Here is a 21555-nt window from a genome sequence, read left to right as displayed (position 1 = left end):
ATTGCAAAGATCCTTCAGTGACTCCAAATTTCTCCCTGAAACAAAAGACCACTTTTTTAATACCAGGAGTCCACCACTACGATTACATGATTGTGAGATATGGAACACAACAGCCTCAGAAGAAATAGAAATAGTTATCACACAGAGGGCAAATGGAGCTGTGCACTATAGCTATCAGCAGCCTGCAATACATAACAAATGAGGAATTTTGAAGAACAAGAATAAAAGATGCTCTCATGGAACTGTATGAGAAAAAAAATCGGCTGGTCACATGACAATGGGTAACAGTGGACAGCCAGATTATCTACCCAATGCCAGCAGAAGCAAGAAAGGCCTCTAGAACACTGAGTGGATCCCCTTTGGCAAACTTACAGAAGACATAGGCAGAGGTCACATAAGATGGCCAGGGATGGAAGAACTGTAATCTATACCCCTGAAAGAAGCATCTAACCTAATGAAATCACAGAATTATCTGAATTAAGCATGTAGCTACCGGGCTCAAATATACAAAAAGAATAATCTGTATTAGCATGTATACTACAATAAAATAACAGCGTCAAAAATGAATCCACCAAGTAATCAATCAACAAGTATTTATTAAGCACCAACCATGTGCCCGGCACTGTGCTAAGCGCTGAATAGATACAAAGGAGGTGCTCAGGAGAGAAAAAAAAAAAATCACTTGACCAGTCACCACAAGTAATAGACTACACAAAGTCTCCATACTAATAATGAGCACACGCAGATCTACAGCTGGAAGGAACCTTAGAAGTTGTCCAATCCCCTAATTTTACAGATGAGGAAATTGAGACCCAAAAGAGTTAAGTAACTTGCCTAAATTCGCACAAACAGTAAGTGGCAGAGTTGGGATTTAAACTCAAGTCCCCTAACTACAAAAGTCATGTTGGTTTTTTTTTAATATATAATGCTGCCTCACAGTACCATAGGTGTGAAGTGAAAATTTTAAGAGGGGGAAAACATTTTTGGTTTCACAATCTGGCTGTATTAAAAAAAAAAAAAAACAACAACCTGATCTTCTAACTCACTAGAAGTTAAAAGTTTAAACCAAACTAGTAACGTCTGAGTGAATCAAAGAGGCTTAGTCAGACAATCCTAAAACTGTTGTAAACTGCTTGTTAGAATAAGGCAGCCTAGGGATATTCACTATTTCCGATGAGTATCTTTAAGCTTTGGTAAGCCTTCCTGGCAGGTCCTTTCCCCAGCCCCAACCCTAACCCCAAGCAATAGCTTTGCTAAATAAACTGACATCTCCAGGAAGAAAATACTTAAAAACCAGAGTTGATGAAGTACAAAATAGAAGCAAAATACTAGAGGAAAAAAAAAGATATACTGTAGTTGAAAAAGCCAAGTATTTGCAGCCACTCCCAATCTAATTATTAAATCAGAATTAAATTTTTAAAAATACATATTGATTACTATACCAGATACTGGGAAAGATACTATGATTAGATAAGTCACGGTCACTGCCTTCCCACAGTCAACAGTCCAGTCCAATAAATGCTTTACAGTAATCAAAAGAATGTAACCAATGCAAGAAGATTGATCAGAGACATTTTTTCATTTATAGAAAATTTTTTATTTCATTTTTTATTTATTTTTATTTATTATTTATTATTATTTTATTGTATTTATTTGTTTCATTTACAGAAAATTCATTTATAGAAAAATTGACAAATTCTATGGCATATTTTTTAAAGCTCTTTAATGAATTTCAAAACAGTGCTATTTTGTAAAGAATAGGGCTGACCACAGGAACCCCCAAAACTGTTTTTACTTGTTTATTTCATTTTCAATTTGCCTCAAAGGCCCTGACTAATGAATGCAACAGCTCAATCATTCTATTACAAACAAGAATCTTTAATGTTGCTCAATAAACAACTGCTGCGCTTTTATTATGGGTCTACTACAAACGCCAAACATGATCAAAAGAAACCGATAAGAAAACAGACAAGATGAACAATTCCAAAATAAAAACATGATACACCAAATACGCTTACAGGAGAGATCACAGACTTCTCTTAGCTCTGCCAGACATAGGCTCAATCATGACTCTATGGCCAATAGAAATCTCTCTGGTAATAACTACCTGAACTATTAATTCATAATGTGCCACTATACTGTTAGTAACACCTCACAGGTGTCCAGAAAAACACACGCAATTTACAGTACAACTAGGTTACTGTCCCTTCTTCAACTTCATAACAAAAGCTATACAAATACTGGACTAGATCAGTGAATGTTCTAAGCCAGCCCACTATTTTGTCTGACAGTGGCACCAAAAGACAAACTGTGTGCCAGAACATGGTTGCCCTTCATAATACTAATGTGAAATGGTGTAGCCAATATCTCCAGGTTCCCTTTGCTGCCTGTTGAGAGCCATAGTCTATTATCTCTTCGGGAAAGTAGAGAACAAAACAACTTCATACATTTCCTACTCATCGTGTGATGCTTCCTTCACCATGCCCTAAAATTCTCTTGCATAGCACTATGTCCATGTCTCTTTTATGCACTTATCAAGTATCATTTGATATTTTTATTTGTGTATGAGATCCTCCCACCAAATTATGTACTCCATGGAGGGTAGAGACACTATTTTCTTAATCACACTCTTCATTCTACTCTCTGTACAAAATAGGTACTAAATAAATGTCAACATTGAATACCTACAAAGATGCAAGAGGCTCATTCAAGTTCAGTACACCCGTTTGGTGAAAAAGTCTATATATACTCCATTAACACCTTTGAGATTTTATAAACTTCTATCACAATCCCTCTCTGTCTTCATGAATTTTGACTACCTAACTTTTCAGTCTCCATACAACTGTCTCTCTATTCCTTGGTAACATCTTATTAACAGTAGCTTGAACTTATACAACACTTTAAAGTTTAAAAAAAGCTTTTCATACCTTATTTGACCCTCATATCACTGTGAGGTAGGTGCTATTATTATTCCCATCTTAAAGATAAGGAAATCGAGGTTCAGTGCTCAAGTGATTTTCCCAAGGTCAGAGAGCTATTAAAAAAACTGAGGTAAGATTATATATGAAAAATTGAGTAAGAAAGCATCTTGCTCAAAGTTACACAGCTAGTTATTAATAGAATCAAGATTTGATCAATCTAAGGCAAGATGTGCCCAAGGTCACACAGTTAGTAAATGTCAGAGGCAGGACTCAAATTCAGGTCTCCAATACTCTTAAGTTCAGCAGTCTATCCATCATGCCATACTGCTTCCCTTGGGTTTTTTCCAATGCCATTCTTGAAACACTTCAGTAGTCCACTTACAGGGGCTTCTCTATATAGTGGCTATAAATATATATGGTTGGTTGGTTACTGTCCTTTGTTCTCATAGAGGACTAAAATGACATCACTATGTTAGAGTCAAGGTACAGTGTGTCCAACTATGGCTGATCAGACCAATATGAGCTTGGAATACTCTACCACAGGTCAGGCACAAATAATCCATGTGAACATTTGGGGTAGATTCTCTACATCTGCTCATCTAGTGATTTGTTTGTTTTTTTTGCTATTTCAATTCTGCTTTGCTAATACAGCATAGCACCTTCCCTGATGAGGGAATGCCACACTGGGCAGTCCTGTGCCAGTGTCTCCCATGTCACACAATCAATTCTAAAGCTCTTCAGAGAGATCTTGGGAGTGTCCTTGTACCACTTCTGACCACCATGTCAGCGCTTGCCCTGTGTGAGCTCTCCATAAAACGTACATTGGACATTCGAACAATGTGGCCAGCCCATCGGAGTTGCACTCTCTGCAAGAGAGTTTGAATGTTTGGCAGTTTAGCTCAAGAAAGGACCTTAGTGTTCGGTATCTTATTCTGTCAGGCAATCTTCAGAATCTTCCTAAGACAATTCGAATGGAAGCGATTCAGTTTCCTGGCATGGCACTGGTATATTTCACAGGCATACAACAATGAGGTCAGCACAACACTCTGTAGACCTTCAGTAGTCAATCTAATACCTGTTTTCTCCTACACTTTCCTCCAGAGCCTCCCAAACACTGAACTAGCTCTGCCAATGCCTGTGTCAACCTCATCATCAGCATGTATATCCCTAGAAAGTATATTGCCAAGGTAACTGAACTTATCCACAGCATTCAAAACTTCTCTATTTGCGGTAACCAATGGTTCCACATATGGATGGTGTGGTGCTGGCTGATGGAGCACCTGTGTTTTTTGGTGTTAATTGTCGGGCCAAAATTAGCACAAGCCAACAGCAAATCGATCCATACTCTGTTGCATCTCAGCTTCAGCGGCTGCATTGAGTGCACAATCATCTGCAAACAAAAAAATCACGCACCAACAGGCCCTCCACTTTGGTCTTGGCTTGTAGCCTTTTCAAGTTGAAGAACTTACCATCAGTGTGGTAGCTGATCTTGATGCCCTGTTTATCCTCACTAAAAGCGTTTGACAACATGGCTGATCATGCTAACAAGCATGGGAGCAAGCACACAACTTTGTTTCATTCCACTGGTGACTGGAAAGCACAAGGACATCATCCATCATCCAGAACCCAGGCAAGCACGCCATCATGAAATTGACTGATGAACTTCTCCAGTCAACCACATTTTGACATAATTTTCCCTAAGCCCTCATGACTGACAGTATCAAAGACCTTGGTCAGATCTACAAACATTGTGTACATTCCTCCGTTCTGATCCTGGCATTTTTTTTTTCTTTTAGATTTTTAGGCACTTGGGGTTAAGTGACTTGCCCAGGGTCCCACCGCTACTAAGTGTCAAGTGTTTGGTCTGAGGCCAGATTTGAACTCAGGTACTACTGACTTCAGGGCTGGTGCTCTATCCACTGTGCCACCTAGCTGCCCCATGATCCTGGCATTTCTCCTGGAGCTGTCAGGCAGCAAACACCAAGAAGTCCACTCATGGGGGTTTTCTCTCTATGTATGCACAGAATTAGGGTTAGGAGTAACAGATCAAGTCCCAGCTCCAACACTTACCAGTTATGTGACCAGGAGCAAGTCACCGTAGCTCCCTAAGTCTCAGTTTTCCAAATGTAAAGTAAGGATAATAGTATTTGTTCTATCTCACAGGGCTGAAGAAAGTGTTCTGTATACCAGAAAACCCTACAATGTGAGTTAATATTTTCAAATATTTTGCAACTATAAACCTTCAAAAGTTTCCTGAGGGAGAAGTAGACAGTATTTCAAAGCAAACTGTCTACTCGTTGAGGGCAGGAGCAATGCCTTATGCCCTGAAAAATGTTCTATGTTCAAGAACAGGGATAAGGAACCTGTGGCCTTCTAGGTCCTTGGGTGTGATCTTTTGACCGAGTCCAACTTTTACAGAACAAATCCTTTTATTAAGGGGATTTGTTCTGTGAAGTTTGGATTCAGTCAAAGGGTCGCACTTGAGGAGTTAGAGGGCCACATGTGGCTTTGAGACCGCAGGTTCCCCACACCTGTTCTAAAATTACCTACTTGTCTATTCTTGCCTCCCCTAATCAAAACTCCCATTCCCTCAATACAACTGAGCTCAGCCGGGTGTTACTATAAAAGTGAGAATTAACATACATTTCTACTGGACTGGAAATCCTGTAGTCTCAGCTCCGTCAAAAACTCTGTCAACAAATGTGTAGTAACTTTAATCAGGATACTTCCCCAGACAGATATTTCACATGTAATTCTTCCTCAGACTTTTAATAGCTCTATGACCTTGAGAAAATAACTTACCTCTGTGCCTTAGTTTCCTCACCTATAAAATGACAGAGTGAGACATATTCTACTAAATATAGCTCCACTAAACTATGCCCCATCAGTTCTAGGAGTCACTTTTGTTAAGAAACTAGAGCCTATTCAGAAGAGTTGAAAAACAAGGATGATAAAAGAACTGCATGAAGATAAACTGTAGGAACTGAAAACATTTAGGCAATCATAGAAGGCAACACCTGAAAGGCATCAAGTATAAGAAGGGCTGGATTTGCTGTCTGCTCTCACAAAGCAGAACTAAGAATAACAGGTAGAATCTACAGAGAGGGAGATCTTGGCTCATTCTAAGAAAAGCCTTCCTAACAATCAGTCAACCAAAAATGGAATGGGATACCTCAGGAAGTAATGAGTTCTCCATAGAGTTTGAAAGACCATGTATCAGGTATAAGCCTGGGGGGGGGGCGGGGGAGTAGAGATTGCTACTCAAGCATAGATAGGCTTGAAAACTTCTGAGGTCCTTTCCACCTCTCAGATTCTTCGTAAGTTACAAATTTTATGTTGAAAATGTTTAAAACACCAAGTGACATTTTATTATACTCTTTGTTCCTTACCTAACTTAGTAAAGTCTATGAACTCTTATCCCCTACCAGCACTTAAACTCAACTAATGTTTTTCCTCCAAACCTGCTCCTCCTTCAGAGCTCACTACTTCTGTCAGTGGCACCATCATTCACCTGGTCAACTAGCATTTCTTAAGCACTTACCTGGTGCCAGGTGCAATGCTAAGTGCCTAAGCACTGGGACTTGTAACAAATACAAGCAGAAAGAACCAGTTCCCAGGCAGCAAGGTGGAGCAGAGGATAGAGCTCCAGCCCCGGAGTCAGGAGGACATAAGTTCAAATCCAGTCTCAGACACTTGACACTTACTAGCTATGTGACCCTGGGCAAGTCACTTAACTCCAGTTGCCTCACCAAAAAAAAGAAGAAAAAAAACAAAGCTCCCTGAAGGAGCTTACATTCTAATGGGTGAAGAAACAGAAAAAGAAGCTAAAAAGGAAAGGGGGTGGAAAATGGTCATCTGTGCAGGAGCATATTACAGAAAATCCAACCTTTATATCATCTTTGACTCTCCCTGCCCTTCACCTCTTGTATAGAATCTTTTTATTTTATTTCTACAGTATCCCTTGTTCCCTCATCTCTGTTCTGCAAAGACCACTAGACCTAAGTTTTAAAACCTGGGTTCAAGTATACCCTTGACACTAGTCTTGTAACTGCTACAAACAATCCAATCCACCTCACTGACCCTCAGTCTCCTTATCTATAAATATATAATAATGATGTCATTACTCACCTTACAAAGTTCTTACAAAGAATAACTCTGTAAGGTATAAAATATGAGTTTTATTATACCTAATCTAACTCAAGCTTAACTTTCCATTTCAAAACAACAGAGTCAGGACACAGAAAACCAAGTAATCAAGTGCAAGACTTGCTCCATTTATGCAATCATTACAAATTATTAGCATTGAGCTAGTCAGTAGCACCTGAGGGAGGGCTGAGTAGTCTCTATTTAACTTGAACTGCTTAACAAAGTACTGGATATAGTTAATACGTGCCATTTCATTATAAATTTTTCTACTGACATAAAAATAAGTGTTCATGCCACAAAAGTATAATTAAATGTGACCCAGTGTGAAAGTTCCAGGTATTTCTTGCATTTCTTCTAGCAATCACAGGACTTACTGTAATATCCAGGTGGATCTTCATGCTTCTCCCTAAGGAGTTATGTGGGGCTATGGGTCCTGGCACAAGCCAGATGACCAAAGGAAGCAGCTATAGTAAATACTTCACTGTTAAGAACATAATGATTTCTGAGTTGTACACATACACTCACAAACATAGATCTCAAATGGTCTAGCATCACATGGAAAGATTCACCTCCCTGCTTTGTAACACAATTAGAGAATGTAACACAACCTACATTTACTCTTCATCAGCGAACAGCCTCAGAGATGGATGCCCACACATACAAGAGTAGCACTTCCCAATAAGAGTTGTAACCCAGTATATCTTTCCTCATGCTCAAAAGTACTGTGGGGAGTGGATAGACAACATGCCTGTATGCCAGAATAAAAATGTTAAAAAAAAAAAAAATCTAAGCCTTTTCAGTGTTAAGATCTCCCAAGTTTTTGAATAGTCTGATATTTTCCTGGTTGGTGAAGTTGGCTTTTTACTCATAATTCTAATAAAAGTGTTTCTATTCCTTATCTCCTCCAGAGCAAGGACAGCATGGAAAGCATTCAAGTACAATCCTATGAATCAACTATGTCTGAAGACCAGCCCCTCCAATTATAGAAAAGCTCATTACTAGCAAACAGCTACTATGTGATGAGTTCTTCGGCCAAGCTGACCAATAAAAAGCATAGAAAGACTGTGATCTGAATGTGTAGAAAGTACTCCCACTAACAGACTGAAGTCTCTGTGACAACACTCAAATCATACAAAACATATGACAATTCTAGAAAAGAAATAATTCACTAACAGGCATGTCAACTATGACAGCTTTGATTCTTTCACTAACTTTAAAAAGTTAACCTAGCATAAACTTTTACCAACAAATAAGGTTCTCGTCAGACAAAGTTGCTTCACCAGTCCCAAACAGCCCACAGGTTAAATACCAAACCATTTCTAGACACTAATTTCATCCCAGAAAACAATCATACTGATCAGGCTACAGCAAAAAAAAAAAAAAAAAAAAAAAAAAAAAATCCTAGACCCTAGACACACCAAGGATTGATTTAAAGAAGCCACATGGTGCCACGAAATGAGCATTAGATTTGGAGTCAGAGGTTCTGGGTCAAATTCCAGTTCTGCTACTTGTTCCCTGTGGGACCTAAGACAACTCACTTCACCTCTTGGGCCTCAATTTGCTCCTTTGTACAATGAGAAGTTTGGACTGGATGACCTAAGAAGGTCTCCTCCAGTTCTAAATCTATGATCCTACGATTCCAAGTTAAAAACGCAGTTCAAGTCTCCTCATTTTCTAAAAGCGTAGCCTAACAAGGCTCCCCCTGGGGTCAAGGATGAGGCTGCTCCATTCACACCCCAAACAGCATGCAGGTATGACTAAAACTGGGGCAGCTAAGTAGCACAGTGGATAGAGTGCCAGATCTGGAGTCAGAAAGACCTGAGTTCAAATGTGGTCTCAGACACTTACTAGCTGTGTGACCTCGGGCGAGTCACTTAACCCAGTTTGCCTCTGTTCTTCATCTGTAAAATGAGCCAGAGAAGGAAATGGCAAACCACTCCAGTAATCTTTGCCAAGAAAACCCCAAAATGAGGTCACAAAGAGTTGGACATGACTGAAATGAATGAACAACATAACCAAAACAGCGAGATAAAAATAGGTCAATCATTTGCCTTGCCCTTCTTCTCTCTTACTTTTCCCTCATCCAAGTACAATTATAGTACCTGAACAAAAATAACTTTCCTGTTTCTTTAAATGTCTACAACATGCTTGATTAATTCCTCAGGTTCATTTTGAAGATTATTCACTTCTTCTCCCAAATGACCCTTGTAATGATATAATTGCTATGGTTAATAAATCTTCAGCTTCTTTACCTTAAAGACAAGTTCTGACAAAGGAATAAATGAACTGAAAGGAAGAGTCCTCCAAATCAGCCAATAAATGTAATGCATTTAAAACAACCACATCTAGTCAAGGTTTCCTATTGATCAGTAGTATGAGAAGACTAGTTAAATAAGAAACATAGGCAGGTCTCCTTAAAACGTACCTACAATTAAATTTAAGTTCTCACTGTAAAGTGTATTAAAATTGGTTTAACTCTAAGACTGCACAGTTCCAGGACAAAAGATAGCCGTTGGGTGGGGTTTTCTACACAAGGAGATTTACTCCTGATTTTGTTTCAATCACTTCTTAAACTTGCATCAACAAGTTTTGGTTATGTTTCAGCATAACTGATTATAGTTATAAAAGTTAACTCTCAATATTCATATACTCCTTTAGATAAATTGGAAGTTGTTAATATTTTCAATTAGGCTAATGAAAAACAATTAAAACCTAATTAAAAGATGAGGAGATAACTGAAAAACTTGAAAAGCAGTTTGACAAACGTGCAAAAATTCTGTACATGATGATATAAATAAGCTTGCCGAGGAACAAGGTAATAAAAGCACATCTCTAACTGGAGAGCAGCTAGGTAGCACAGTGGATAGAGTACCAAACATGAAATCAGGAAGACGGTGAGTTCAAATCCAGCCACAGAAATATACTAGCTGTGTGACCCTGGGCACATTTAACCCTGTATGCTTCAGTTTCCTCATCTGTAAAATGAGCTGGAGAAGGAAATCGCAAACCACTGCAATATCTTTGCCAAGAAAATCCCAAATGGGGTCACGGAGTAGGACACAACTGAAATGACTCAACAACAACAAAAACTGCAATTGGAAGTGATCCCTAAACTTTTTTTCTACCTCTCAATTGTTATTTTTCTCCTCAATCAAGAAAAAAAGTGAAAGCCTATCATGAATGTCTATAAGGGCTTCTATATTTCTATTATCCTCCCCCCTCTTCCAGTGGTCTCCAAATGTGCAGTCAGTTCTTAAAACCAGCTCTCCATTTATGCTGTGGCCCAAGAATGTTCCCGATTAGCTATAACTGTACCTGAGATAACTAATATTAATGTGGAAAGTCAACATAGCAGATTTTCAATTCCATAAATCTTTACATGCCCATTATAATGCCAAGTCCTAGGTGGTAAAGATATAAAGAGAAAAATGAGTTCCTGCCCCCAATATGCTTACATTCTATGGTTCCCTGTGTTCTTATTTTCTATTCTAAAGGATTTTCTTTCACATCATCCGCAAGCTATCAAATTAGGATGATGAAAACATCATGTTTTGTGTTATATGCAACAGGCCATTTCAGAAGTCTACTATGTGCACATGATACATAAATTCTGAGAACCAAAAAAGATTCAATGAGAATGCATAAGTGAAGTCTTCTGAAAATTGATAAAAATTAGTCTTTAAAGAAAGGATGAGTATAAAGTCAGGAAAAAGACAGGAAAGTATCTTAAGCAAGATATAAAAAGATCAGCAAAAGCATGGTGGTAAGAATGGCAAGTCATGAGAGACTGGCCAGAATGAAATAGAGGAGTTAAACAGGAGAATACAAAGTGACAGACTAGAAAGGTATATAGAGGAAAATTCCACCTCAGACAATTACTAGCTGTGTGGCCCTAAGGTAGGAATTTATTATCTCTCAGGCTTATTTTCCTCATCTATAAAATGGAGATAATAAAAGCACATACTTCACACAACTGTTGTGAGGATCAAATGAGATAATGCATGTAAAATATAAATCTTAAAATGCTATATACATATGTATATATATTATCAGCTGTGATTATGTGTGTATATATGTATACATACATATATATGAATTTGTGAAATGTGCTCAAAAATTGTCAAAACTTCACCACCCTACAAAGATATCACAAAATTTACAGTTCTAAAGTATTCAGACTCATTTCCAAAAAAGATTAATATCCTATCTTAAGTCACTTGCCTTTCAATGAAAAAGCCTGTTGGAATGCTGAGACACCCAAATAAAAGCCAAAAGAAGCAAAAGAAAACTTGCAAACAATTAACAACTCTATGAAAGATTATTCCAAATTACTATTACAAGAAATACAAATAAAACAACTATTAGATTTTACCTCACACCCAGCAAACTGGCAAGGATGACAAAAGACGATAATAGTTAATGTTGAAGGAACTGTGAAAGACAGGCACACTATTACAGAGTTAGTGAAATTATGAGCGAGCCCAACCATTCTGAAAATCTGGAAATAGTAATAATTATAATAGCTAATATTTATATAGCTTTATTATGTGCCAGGCATGTTGCTAAGTGCTTTACAAATATTATCTCATCAGAGTCTCAACCCTGGGGGTTAGGTGCCATTATTATTATCCCCATTTTACAGATGGGGAAACTGAGGCAAACAGTGGTTAAGTAATTTGCCCAAGGTCACACAGATAGTAGTGTCTGAGGCCAGATCTGAACTAAAGTATTCTTGATTCCAGGCCTGGCATCTGCTGAGCAACCTAGGTGCCCTAGGTGGATGATACATACTAAGAAAATGCCTAATGTATTATTTGATACAGAAATATACCTAAAGTATAGCTAAAGTCAAAGAAATATACCTAAAGTACAGCTAAAGTCAAAGAGAGAGAGAAAAGGTCTAATATAGACAAATATTTATAGCAGCACTTTTTGTAGTAGCTAAGAGTTGGTAACCAAACAAATGTCCATCAACTGAGGAAAGTCTAAGCCAAATGTGACACACAAATGTGAGGAAATATCACTATGCCTTAAGAAACAATGAATATGAAGAATTCGGAGAAACATGGAAAGGCTTAGATAAAATGATATACAGTGAAGTAAGCAGAACCAGGAAAAGATACACAATAACTACTGCTTAAGTAGAAAGTATATTTTTTAAAAAAAAAGGAAATCAAAACCAAATGCTTTGTACTTATAATGACCAAGCATGGAACCAAAGAAGAATTATGAGAATTCACTTCCCTCCCTTCTTTGCAAATGTTGGGGGCTATGGATGTGGAACATGTCAGGCTCAGTTGATGTGTTGATTAGTTTTGTGCGGCTACTTTTTTTCCTCTCTTTTACATTCCTCTGGATGGAGGAAGGACGGCAGATATATTGGGAAATGAAGGTGATGTAAAAACAAAAGATTATCAGTAATGTTTTAAAAGAAAGTCAATAGAGATTATGAATAAACCGGTACCAAGGCTGTCAGTCACTAAAACATGTATGAGCAAGCTTTTGTGATCTCTCGAAGGTGCTCCATAAACTGTGCATAGCACAAGTTCAATCTCTACTGTTTGTGGCAAACTTAATTTCTATCAGATCCCAAACTGATTAGGTAACCTTTCCCAATCAAAATATTCAACTTATCCTTTTTCTTCAAGAGATCTTAAAAGATGTTTAATTGATCAGAAGACAAAATGGAGACTTCACATTCAACAGTTTATCACCAACAGAACACAATCTAAACTATTAGTCACCACAAAGATTTGTTACTTTTCAACTCAAAAAAAAAAAAAGTTAAAGAACAACTAAAGCAACCCCATTCAGTATTAAGTTCCTAGTATCTACAGTTTGAAGATGTTTGCTTACACATGCATTCCAGAATCTGGAAAACGCAAACATCTAACAATAACGTAAGGAATTATTTCTTTCAAAATATCCTTGAAAATCACAACAATCATCATGAAACTGTTTTGGTTGACAGTGAGAATCATTCTGAAAGGACAAATCTAAATGAAAGGCAGAAGTCAAATATGAATCTATCAAGTCAGTATCAAGTTAAATACCAGAGCATTTTCCTCAACTCTATGACAAATTTTTAAACTCTTAAGTATTGTTTTAATTATGACGTAGGGGATCTATGTGATCAAGTTACTTTCTGTTTAACTTAAATTTAATTTTGAAAGTACTATTCTAATATGGATACCTGTATTTTAAATATGACTAGCAACCTGACCTACTGTGTACTTTTAAGGAAACTCTATACACTAAATTAGAATTGAATTTCTAATCAAGAAACAGCTACATTTTACCAGTACAATTCTAAATGCTGCTCTAAAACATGTCTTTGTAATACAGTATACAAAATTTCATATGAACTTTCATAATTTACCTCTAAAAAGGATGAAATATTTTATCAAAGATTTCTGGGCAAAAAAAAATAGTCCAAACCTGTCATTACATTGATGTTAGGAAACCCCCTCTATCAATGCAGATGAGTAACTGCTCTGTAATTTAATTTTAGAGAGTTGTTTTAGGTACTCAGAAGTTAGGTGATTTGCCAAGAGTCACAAGGTCACTATGCATCAAAACCAGAACTTGAATTCAGGTCTTCCTATTGCCAAGGCTGGGTCTCTATACACTGAAATTCGGCCTCTCAGTATCCAATGATATTCTCTTTAAAATCCACATACAGTACACTATTAACACTCTTACATTACTGATGTTCTACAATCATTTTAATATATAAAGTTCTTGTCAGATCAACTGAATTTCAAAATTATAGTAGCAATTACTAAGTATAACTTCAATGGTTTAATGTATATAATAAAAAAAAAATTGTTACTGCTACCACAAAGGTCCAAGACAAAAGCCTCACTGTTCAGGGGGAAAAAGTCAGTTCAATGAGAACAGTGCTAGATGTGAAATCATGATACCTGGCTTTGCCATTTACAGTGTTACCTGTGGTAAGACATTCAAACTCTTTAGGTCTCAGTTTTTCTTATCTGTAAAACAAAGGGGTTTAGACTATTCACCTTTCCAGCTCTGAATGTACGAGCCTATGAACCCAAAGAATTGAATATCATAATTTAGGAGGTTGACAAATTTAATACCGTGAAGGAAAAATGTTTATAACAATCATTTTCATTTCCCGGTTGTATTCTGGTTTATTCACCAACTTTTACCTACCCATCTGTGAAAATTCTTAATAGACACGAAAATATTAACATAAATTATAGTACTTTAACAAGTAACAAGCATTCTAACTTCTACCAATCCCTTAGTTTCTATGTATTTTCACAATCAACAGATAAGCTGTCCACATAAATGTTCCACAGACTACATATAATGAATCTTTGTTGTTTTGCTGTTATTTTTCAAAAAACCTAGAACAAGGATCTATGTCAACAGGAATGTCGCTGACAGTATCTGCTCATGAAAAAAGGAAAAAAAAACATAGCTCCTGATCAATGGCCTAGTAAGATGCTAAGCAGTGGAGAGAAAGGAGAAAGAGAAAGATTTCTGCCCAGAAATTCCAATTCTTCTAAGTCTGACTCTAAGAGTTTAAAGTCACTATTATTGGCTAAGGTCAACATAAGGCACTATGGAAAAAGGAACCCCAAAAGCATGCCACAAAGTATTTCTCTATTCAACAAAGTTAGGGCTATTTGTAGAATCTCAACATGAAGTTCTAGGGAAGCTAACTGTTTCAAAGGACAGGCTTAAGAATAATGAATCACTGACATGGGGGTGGGGTAGCCTATATAGGGAAACAGTGTTTCTGTTGTTGCAATGGGGGAAGGGGAGTTCTTTCCATTTTAACCCCATTTCAAGAATTCACCTGCTAGGAGTTCAATCTAACCCAAGGTATGGGTTCTATTTTTAAAAATAAATTAAATACAATAATAAAATGCCATGGTTTAACTAGACACCAAGAAACTGTGCATGCTCTTACCAAGACTAACTTTAGTATTTACAAATGCATGACAGCAAGGCCACAAACTATTTTTTCCAGAAATAAGCATTGTCCAAGTATGGAATTCAACTGCAAAACTTCTTTTCCCCTCCAAAAGAAATAGTGTCCACACCAAAAGGGTACCCTATACCTGCCTCCCCTCTAACACAAACACACAGTCACAACGCAAGAGGCACACTGATAGGTCACCCCACCCCCTAGCCTCCAGTCATTCTCCTTCCAGAAAAGGTAGAGATACCTCCCAAAACCTGCTCACCATCAGAAGGTATACATGTGTACACACACACACACACACACACACACACACACACACACAGCATGCAAGAGACATACAGACATACAGATAGGTCTCCCTACACCCTAGCCTTCATTCTAGATCTCCCTTCCAAACCTGCCGACCATCACACACACACACACACACACACACACACACACACACACACACCCCCACCCACACCCCAAGAGGCATACAGATCCATGTCTCTCTATCCCTGGCCGCCATTCATTCTAGATATCTCTCAGTACCTGCCCACCATCAGAAGGTGTATACACACATATACACACACACACACACACACACACACACACACACACACACGAACATACTCTGCCCCTCCTCCCCCCTCCCCCACCACCGCCGGGGAACCTCCCGAGGACAGCAGCGGAAGGAGGGACTAGGCAAAGGATGGAGAGGAGCACATCTGGGGCGCCCCTGCCCCCCGAGCATCTGCCGGCCGCCGGCTCCGCGGGCATCCTCTCCCCGCCCCACCCCCGGGCAGGAGAAGCCGCTCCCCTGCAGCTGCAAACTTGGGGCGCAGCAGCAGCATCGGGGGCGCCCCCGCCCCGGCGCCCCACAATCCCGAGGCTGCCCTGCTCAGCGAGGCCCTACCCCGGCCCCCGGACCCCATGACTCACTTCCAGGCGGAGGGAAGACCCGCAGCCTCTCAGGAACTCGCGGATGTTGCTCAGACACTCGCTCTCGCTCCGGGGCTCCGGGTAAACCTGCAACGACACAGAGCAAGCGGCCGCTGAGAAGCGAACAGCAGCCCAGCTCCTCCGCAGCCCGAGCCCGGGCGACAGCGCTGCAGGGAGGGGGCAGGGCCGGGGACCGCGAGGGCCGGGGCGCGTGCGCCCCCGGGCGGGGCCGCCCCCTCCCTTCCCCCCTGGCCCCCCCCGCCCTCCCGAGGGCACGCGCCGCGGGGCAGGGGCGCCTCGGCTCTTCTCACCCCTCTTCCTCCCTCTCCGGCAGCACCAATCTCTCCTCTCTCCCTTTTTTTTTTTTCTTTCCTCCCCTTTTCCCTTCACCAGGAAGTAGACCGGGCTGCCGGAAGTGACGTATGAGGGCGAGGAGAGGACAGAGGAGATCCCACGAGCCCCCCCCTCGTCCCCAGTCTCCCCGCACCTCTGGCTGGCAGCTGGCGCGAGCCGGGCCTGGGCGCAGACCCCAGCGCCGCCTGCCAGGGGGCCCTGGGAAGCTGCCTCCGGCCCCCTGCTGTTGGCGGGGAGAAGAGGGGGAGGAAAGCTGTCAATCACTATAGCGGCCAACTTTTTTTAAATTGATAGCTTTCATGTTTTATTATAAAGTATAGAATGAGTTATATGTTATAATTTATAATTTAATTTTCAATGACCAATTATTTTTTACATTATCAAAATTTATACTAGCATCCCTCCCCAGACCCCAGGAACCATCCCTTTTAACAAATCTTTTTTTTTTTTTAAGGAAAAGAGGGGGGGAGGAAAAATCAAAACACATCAATACAGGGTGTCCCAAAAGTCTTAGTGCAGTTCTAAACTATAATGATAAGCTTCAATAGCTTAAAACTGCACAAAGACACTAGGACACCTTGTTTATCGAAAAGGTCTGAAAACTTGTTCAATGTGCCACAACGGTGGCCCTCCCACCCCTAAAGCGAGTGGGGTGGGGGCGACTTTTCATATCTCTTCTTTAGAACCACGCTGCAACAAACATTTGTTAAGCACGTATTACACCAAGGCATTGAGGAAACAAATAAAAGGAATGAAATAATTCCTATTCTCAAGAAGCTTACCTTCTAAGCTAATGATGGGGGCAGAAGGGCAGGAAAACCCAACTGGGGCACCATAAACCACAAGAAACTCCCTAGCCAGATAAGAGTTAATTAGTAATGATAACGACAGTGATAATATTTATATAGCGCCTTAAGGTTTGCAAAGCATATTACGACTTTTCTTTCATTTTATCCTCACAACAACCCTGACAGGCAGGTGCTATTATTATCCTCATTTTACTGGAAACTGAGGCAAACAGAAATTAAGCTGCCCACTTGCCTAGTAAGGGTCTGAGGTTATGGCTGCATTCAGGTCTTCCCTGACTCCAGGTCCAGTGCCCTACATCTCAGGGTTGTCCTCGGGGATCAAATGACATAACATATATTATAATAATTGTTAACACATATAGTTCCATAAGCTCTTTACAATTATCTCATTTGACCCTTACACCAATTTTCAAATGAGAAAACTAAGGCAGGCAGTAGTTAGATGAATTGTCCCAGACCACAGTTAGGAGGTGTCAATGCAAAGGACTGCACCGAGGTACACACACACACACACACACACACACACACACACACTTTCCCGTAGCCACCCCCACCACCATCACTGGATATGATGGCTTAAAAAATAATTAACAGAATGCATTATGCATGTTGGGACTGAAGTGCAATGTTATCTTTTACTGTATTAGCGCCCGTGTGCTTCATGAATGATTAACCCAAATCATGAAATGTCAGAACTGGAAGGGGCCTCGGAGATCCTTAGTAGTTCAACCCCTTCCTTTTACAGAGAAATGAATACAAATCAGAAAATAGGTTTGTCTGGTAACTTAACCAGGGCATTTTAGTATTAGGAGCCTCTACTGGAGGGTGGGCATAGAAGAAGCTAAGTAGTGTTTTGCAACTGAATGCACTTAAAACTTAAACTTCTGTAAGATGATTTCCTTTGGGTTTCCTCAAAAGTCTGGAAGAATGAGGGCCGATGAAGTCGAAAGTGTAATCTGATATGTATGGCCTCCTACAGCAACAGGCTTTAACAAAAACCAGAACCTGTACAGAATTAGAGAGAATCCTCTAACAAAGTGGTATTTCCCAATGAGATATGGGTGACATTAATAAGACTAGCTGGGGATCACAATAATGATTTTAACTGAATAAAAGGGAAAAATCTACTCTGATTGCTATAGCTGAATACTCAATGACTGAGATTTTAAATGACATGTTAAATTTCTGTCAAAATGCTAAAGCAACATTGAAAACTTTAGTATATGCTAAGTTTAGAGGCATTTTTGTCCTCTCCTCTAGGGGGAAATCACAACATTCCACCAAACAGCTCTTAGGAATACTGTGGTTTCATTTCAAAGTACCCAAGCCTTTTAAAATTATAAATTAAAACAGGGTGTGGGGGGGATGAGAGGGAGGAGAGGAAAGGGAATTTTTTTTAAAAAAAACCTTTTTTCCTACAGTAAAACTGCTTCAACAAAAAGAATGCATTTTTTTCCTCCAAGGAAGGTGCTGACATTTCTCAATCCAAAAACGAACATTTTCTTCAATGAAACTTAAGAATGGCATTGCAAAAATAAAGTTGATCTCTAGTTTATAGCTAGGATAGCATTATAGTTATTGTTTAAACTAGAGTATGAAAAAGATAAAATTATTAAAAGTCTATTATACAGACAAAGGCATTCAGTATTATTCTAAATGCACAGGTCTGGCCATCTCTCTCTCCAACCCAATAAACTACAGTGAATCCTCAGGGATGAAATATCAGCCTTTAAAACCCCATAACAGGCTTATTGTACATTATTCTCATCCTGTGTTCAAGTTTGTACATCTGTAATATACTCTCTCCTCACCTTCTACCTCTTCTACCTCTTAGAATCCCTCATTTCCTAAATGCGAGTATCTACCCAAAATTACCTTGTATTATTTTGTGTGTGTGTGTGTGTGTGTGTGTGTGTGTGTGTGTGTGTTATGTGTGTGGGTGTGGGTGTGTATGCCTGCATGTTGTTTCCATAGATGAAAGCAGGGCTATTTCATTTTTGTTTTTGTATACCCAGCAATGTTACACTGCCTGGCACATAGTAGTGGCTTAATAAATGGTTGTGATATGCTTAATAAATTGATTGATTTGGAAGATGGTTTAGGACTCATACCTGGAAACAAAACCAAAAATCTCCCTCCCCACTTCCCCCCCACCATATATCCTATGTAGTTAATACTCAATTGTCTACACTAGTGGAATTAAGGAGAAGCACGGACAGTCCAAAAATCATCTGCCATCTTTGATTTCTTTCCATTTACACAGTACATATATTTTATTTACAATTTTTAATCTGCCCCATTAGAATGTGAGCTATTTGAGGACCAGGACCATGTTTTCACTTTTCTTTATATCCTCAGCACTTAGCATAGTTATGCCTGGCACAGTCAGCCCTAAATAAATCCCTGTTAAGTAATGTATAATTTTTGTATGATATATAATAATTTTTGTACTTAGCATTTCTAAATGAATGTAGCAGATATATTGGAAATTCGTTACAACAAAATGACAATGCACTCGAAAGACCTGACATATAATAATATTCACCTTTTATCAGACACAGCCCTTAGCATGGAACCTGGAACATAGTGAGCACACATGAAATAGTTCATCAGTGAATAAACTTGTTTATGCTATTGCATCTTCGTCACTTATCACAGATAACAGAAGGACCATAGCACAGTAATAGAAGAAAAAAAAAATAAAACCTGGGCTTTAAATCCAGATATCTGGTTTCAAGTCACAACTCGGCTACTAGCTATGTGAGCGGACAAATCACCTAACTTCTCTAAACCTGTTTCCTTATCAGAAAAACTGAGATAATATTACCTGCTTTGTCCAACAGGACTGTTATTAGGATCAAATGAATTAATATATTTAAGGTATATCAATATATTATCATTTACATACAATATATTATACAGATACAATATATATAAAATTAATATATTTAAGGTATAAACCACTAGTGCGGGAGGGGAGTAGAGGATCCCTGATCAACCAAGCCCCCTAACTCCATTGATAAAATTGAGAGCAAAGGTTTCATATCCAAGATATATAAGGAACTGATTCAAATTTATAAGAAAAAAAGAGTCATTCTTCAATTGATAAATCGTCTAACGATATGAAAGATAGTCCTCAAGAGAAAAACCCAGGCTATCTCTAGGCGCATGAAAAAATGCTCCACTACTTTGTTCTTCAGTTTATTCTCCACTTTATTTTACAGATGAGAAAACTGAGGCAAACAGGGTTAAGTGACTCGCCCAGGGTCACACAGCTAGTAAGTGTCTGAGGCCACATTTGAACTCAGGTCTTTCTGACTCCAGATCTAGCAGTCTATCCACTGTGCCACTTAGCTGCCCCAGTTTTAGTCATACCTGCATGCTGTTTGGGGTGTGAATGGAGCAGCCTCATCCTTGAGCCCAGGGGGAGCATTGTTAGGTTAAGTGACTTGCCTCGGGTCACACAGCTAGTAAGTGTCTGAGATTGGATGTGAACCCAAGTCTTCCTGAGTCCACTGAGCCATCTAGCTGCCTCAGTACTAATTAGAAAAATGAAAATGTAAGCAATTCTGAGATTCCACTTCATACCCATCAGAGTGGGAATATTAGTTAAAGGAAAGAGGGGAAAAAAAGGAAATTGGTACAAGTTAGAGGGGCTGTGGGAAGACAAGCACATTGATGGACTGCTTATGGACCTCTGAATAGGTACAACCATTCTGGAAAGCAGTTTGTAATTATACACAAAAAGATACTAAACAGTAAATGCCATTTGACCATAGAATAGACCACTAGGTCTATACTCAAAAGAAATTAAAAAAAAAAAAAAAGAGACAAGATCCAGGAGTGTGAAAGAGCCAGCTATAACCAGCTAGCAAGACAGAGTCATTAAATTTTCAGTGTAGCCTTTATAACTAAGAAATCAACAAATGCTACAAATCAGGGTTTGATTTTTTTTTTTTGTTGCTGATTGTCTAGACTTCCACGAGGGAGAAGATATTAATAACGGAGATAAAACTGAAAAGAATGCTAGGCATTTATTTCTTTTGATAGCCCATTATAAAGCATTGACCCAACACACCCTGCTAGTAAATAAATGTGTCCTTCATGTACAGATATATTTATAGCAGCTCCTTTTGCACTAGCAAAAAACTAGAAACTAAGATGACGTCCAACAATTGAAAAATAGTTGAATAAATTCTGGGATATGATTGTGATGGAGTAGTATCGTATTGTAAGAAATAAGGAAAAATACGATTTTAAACAGAGAAAGACATAAGAAATTATGCAGAATGAAGTAAGTAAAATGGAAGGACAATTTATGCTATAAAATCAGTATCATAAAAAAGAACAATTTAGAGGACTTTTATAAACTAATGAAGAATGAAATTAATAGAACCAGGAGAACAATTTATACAACACTGTAAGAAAGCTGTAAGAACTATTATCA

The 21555-nt window shown here is 38.9% G+C and overlaps 1 protein-coding gene across 3 annotated transcripts in view; it reads right to left on the bottom strand.

Moving 5' to 3' along the window:
- The window catches only part of LOC114046192 (rho guanine nucleotide exchange factor 7), a 317431-nt gene that overhangs the window by 253348 nt on the left and 42528 nt on the right, over positions 1-21555 (bottom strand). For 2 of the 3 annotated variants that reach the window (XM_027866436.1, XM_027866435.1), the window contains exon 2: positions 15946-16032. In XM_027866436.1, coding sequence (XP_027722237.1) covers positions 15946-16032 — 87 coding nt within the window. Of the gene's footprint in view, positions 1-15945; positions 16033-16256; positions 16291-21555 lie in introns of those variants that run through there. The other variant, XM_027866438.1, reaches the window with a different exon arrangement.

The sequence above is a fragment of the Vombatus ursinus genome, unplaced genomic scaffold (assembly GCF_900497805.2).
Source record: "Vombatus ursinus unplaced genomic scaffold, bare-nosed wombat genome assembly UNPS02014781.1, whole genome shotgun sequence".
Classification (NCBI taxonomy): Eukaryota; Metazoa; Chordata; class Mammalia; order Diprotodontia; family Vombatidae; genus Vombatus; species Vombatus ursinus.
Note: the sequence above shows the minus strand (reverse complement) of the source record. Positions and strands in the feature narration are given on the sequence as shown.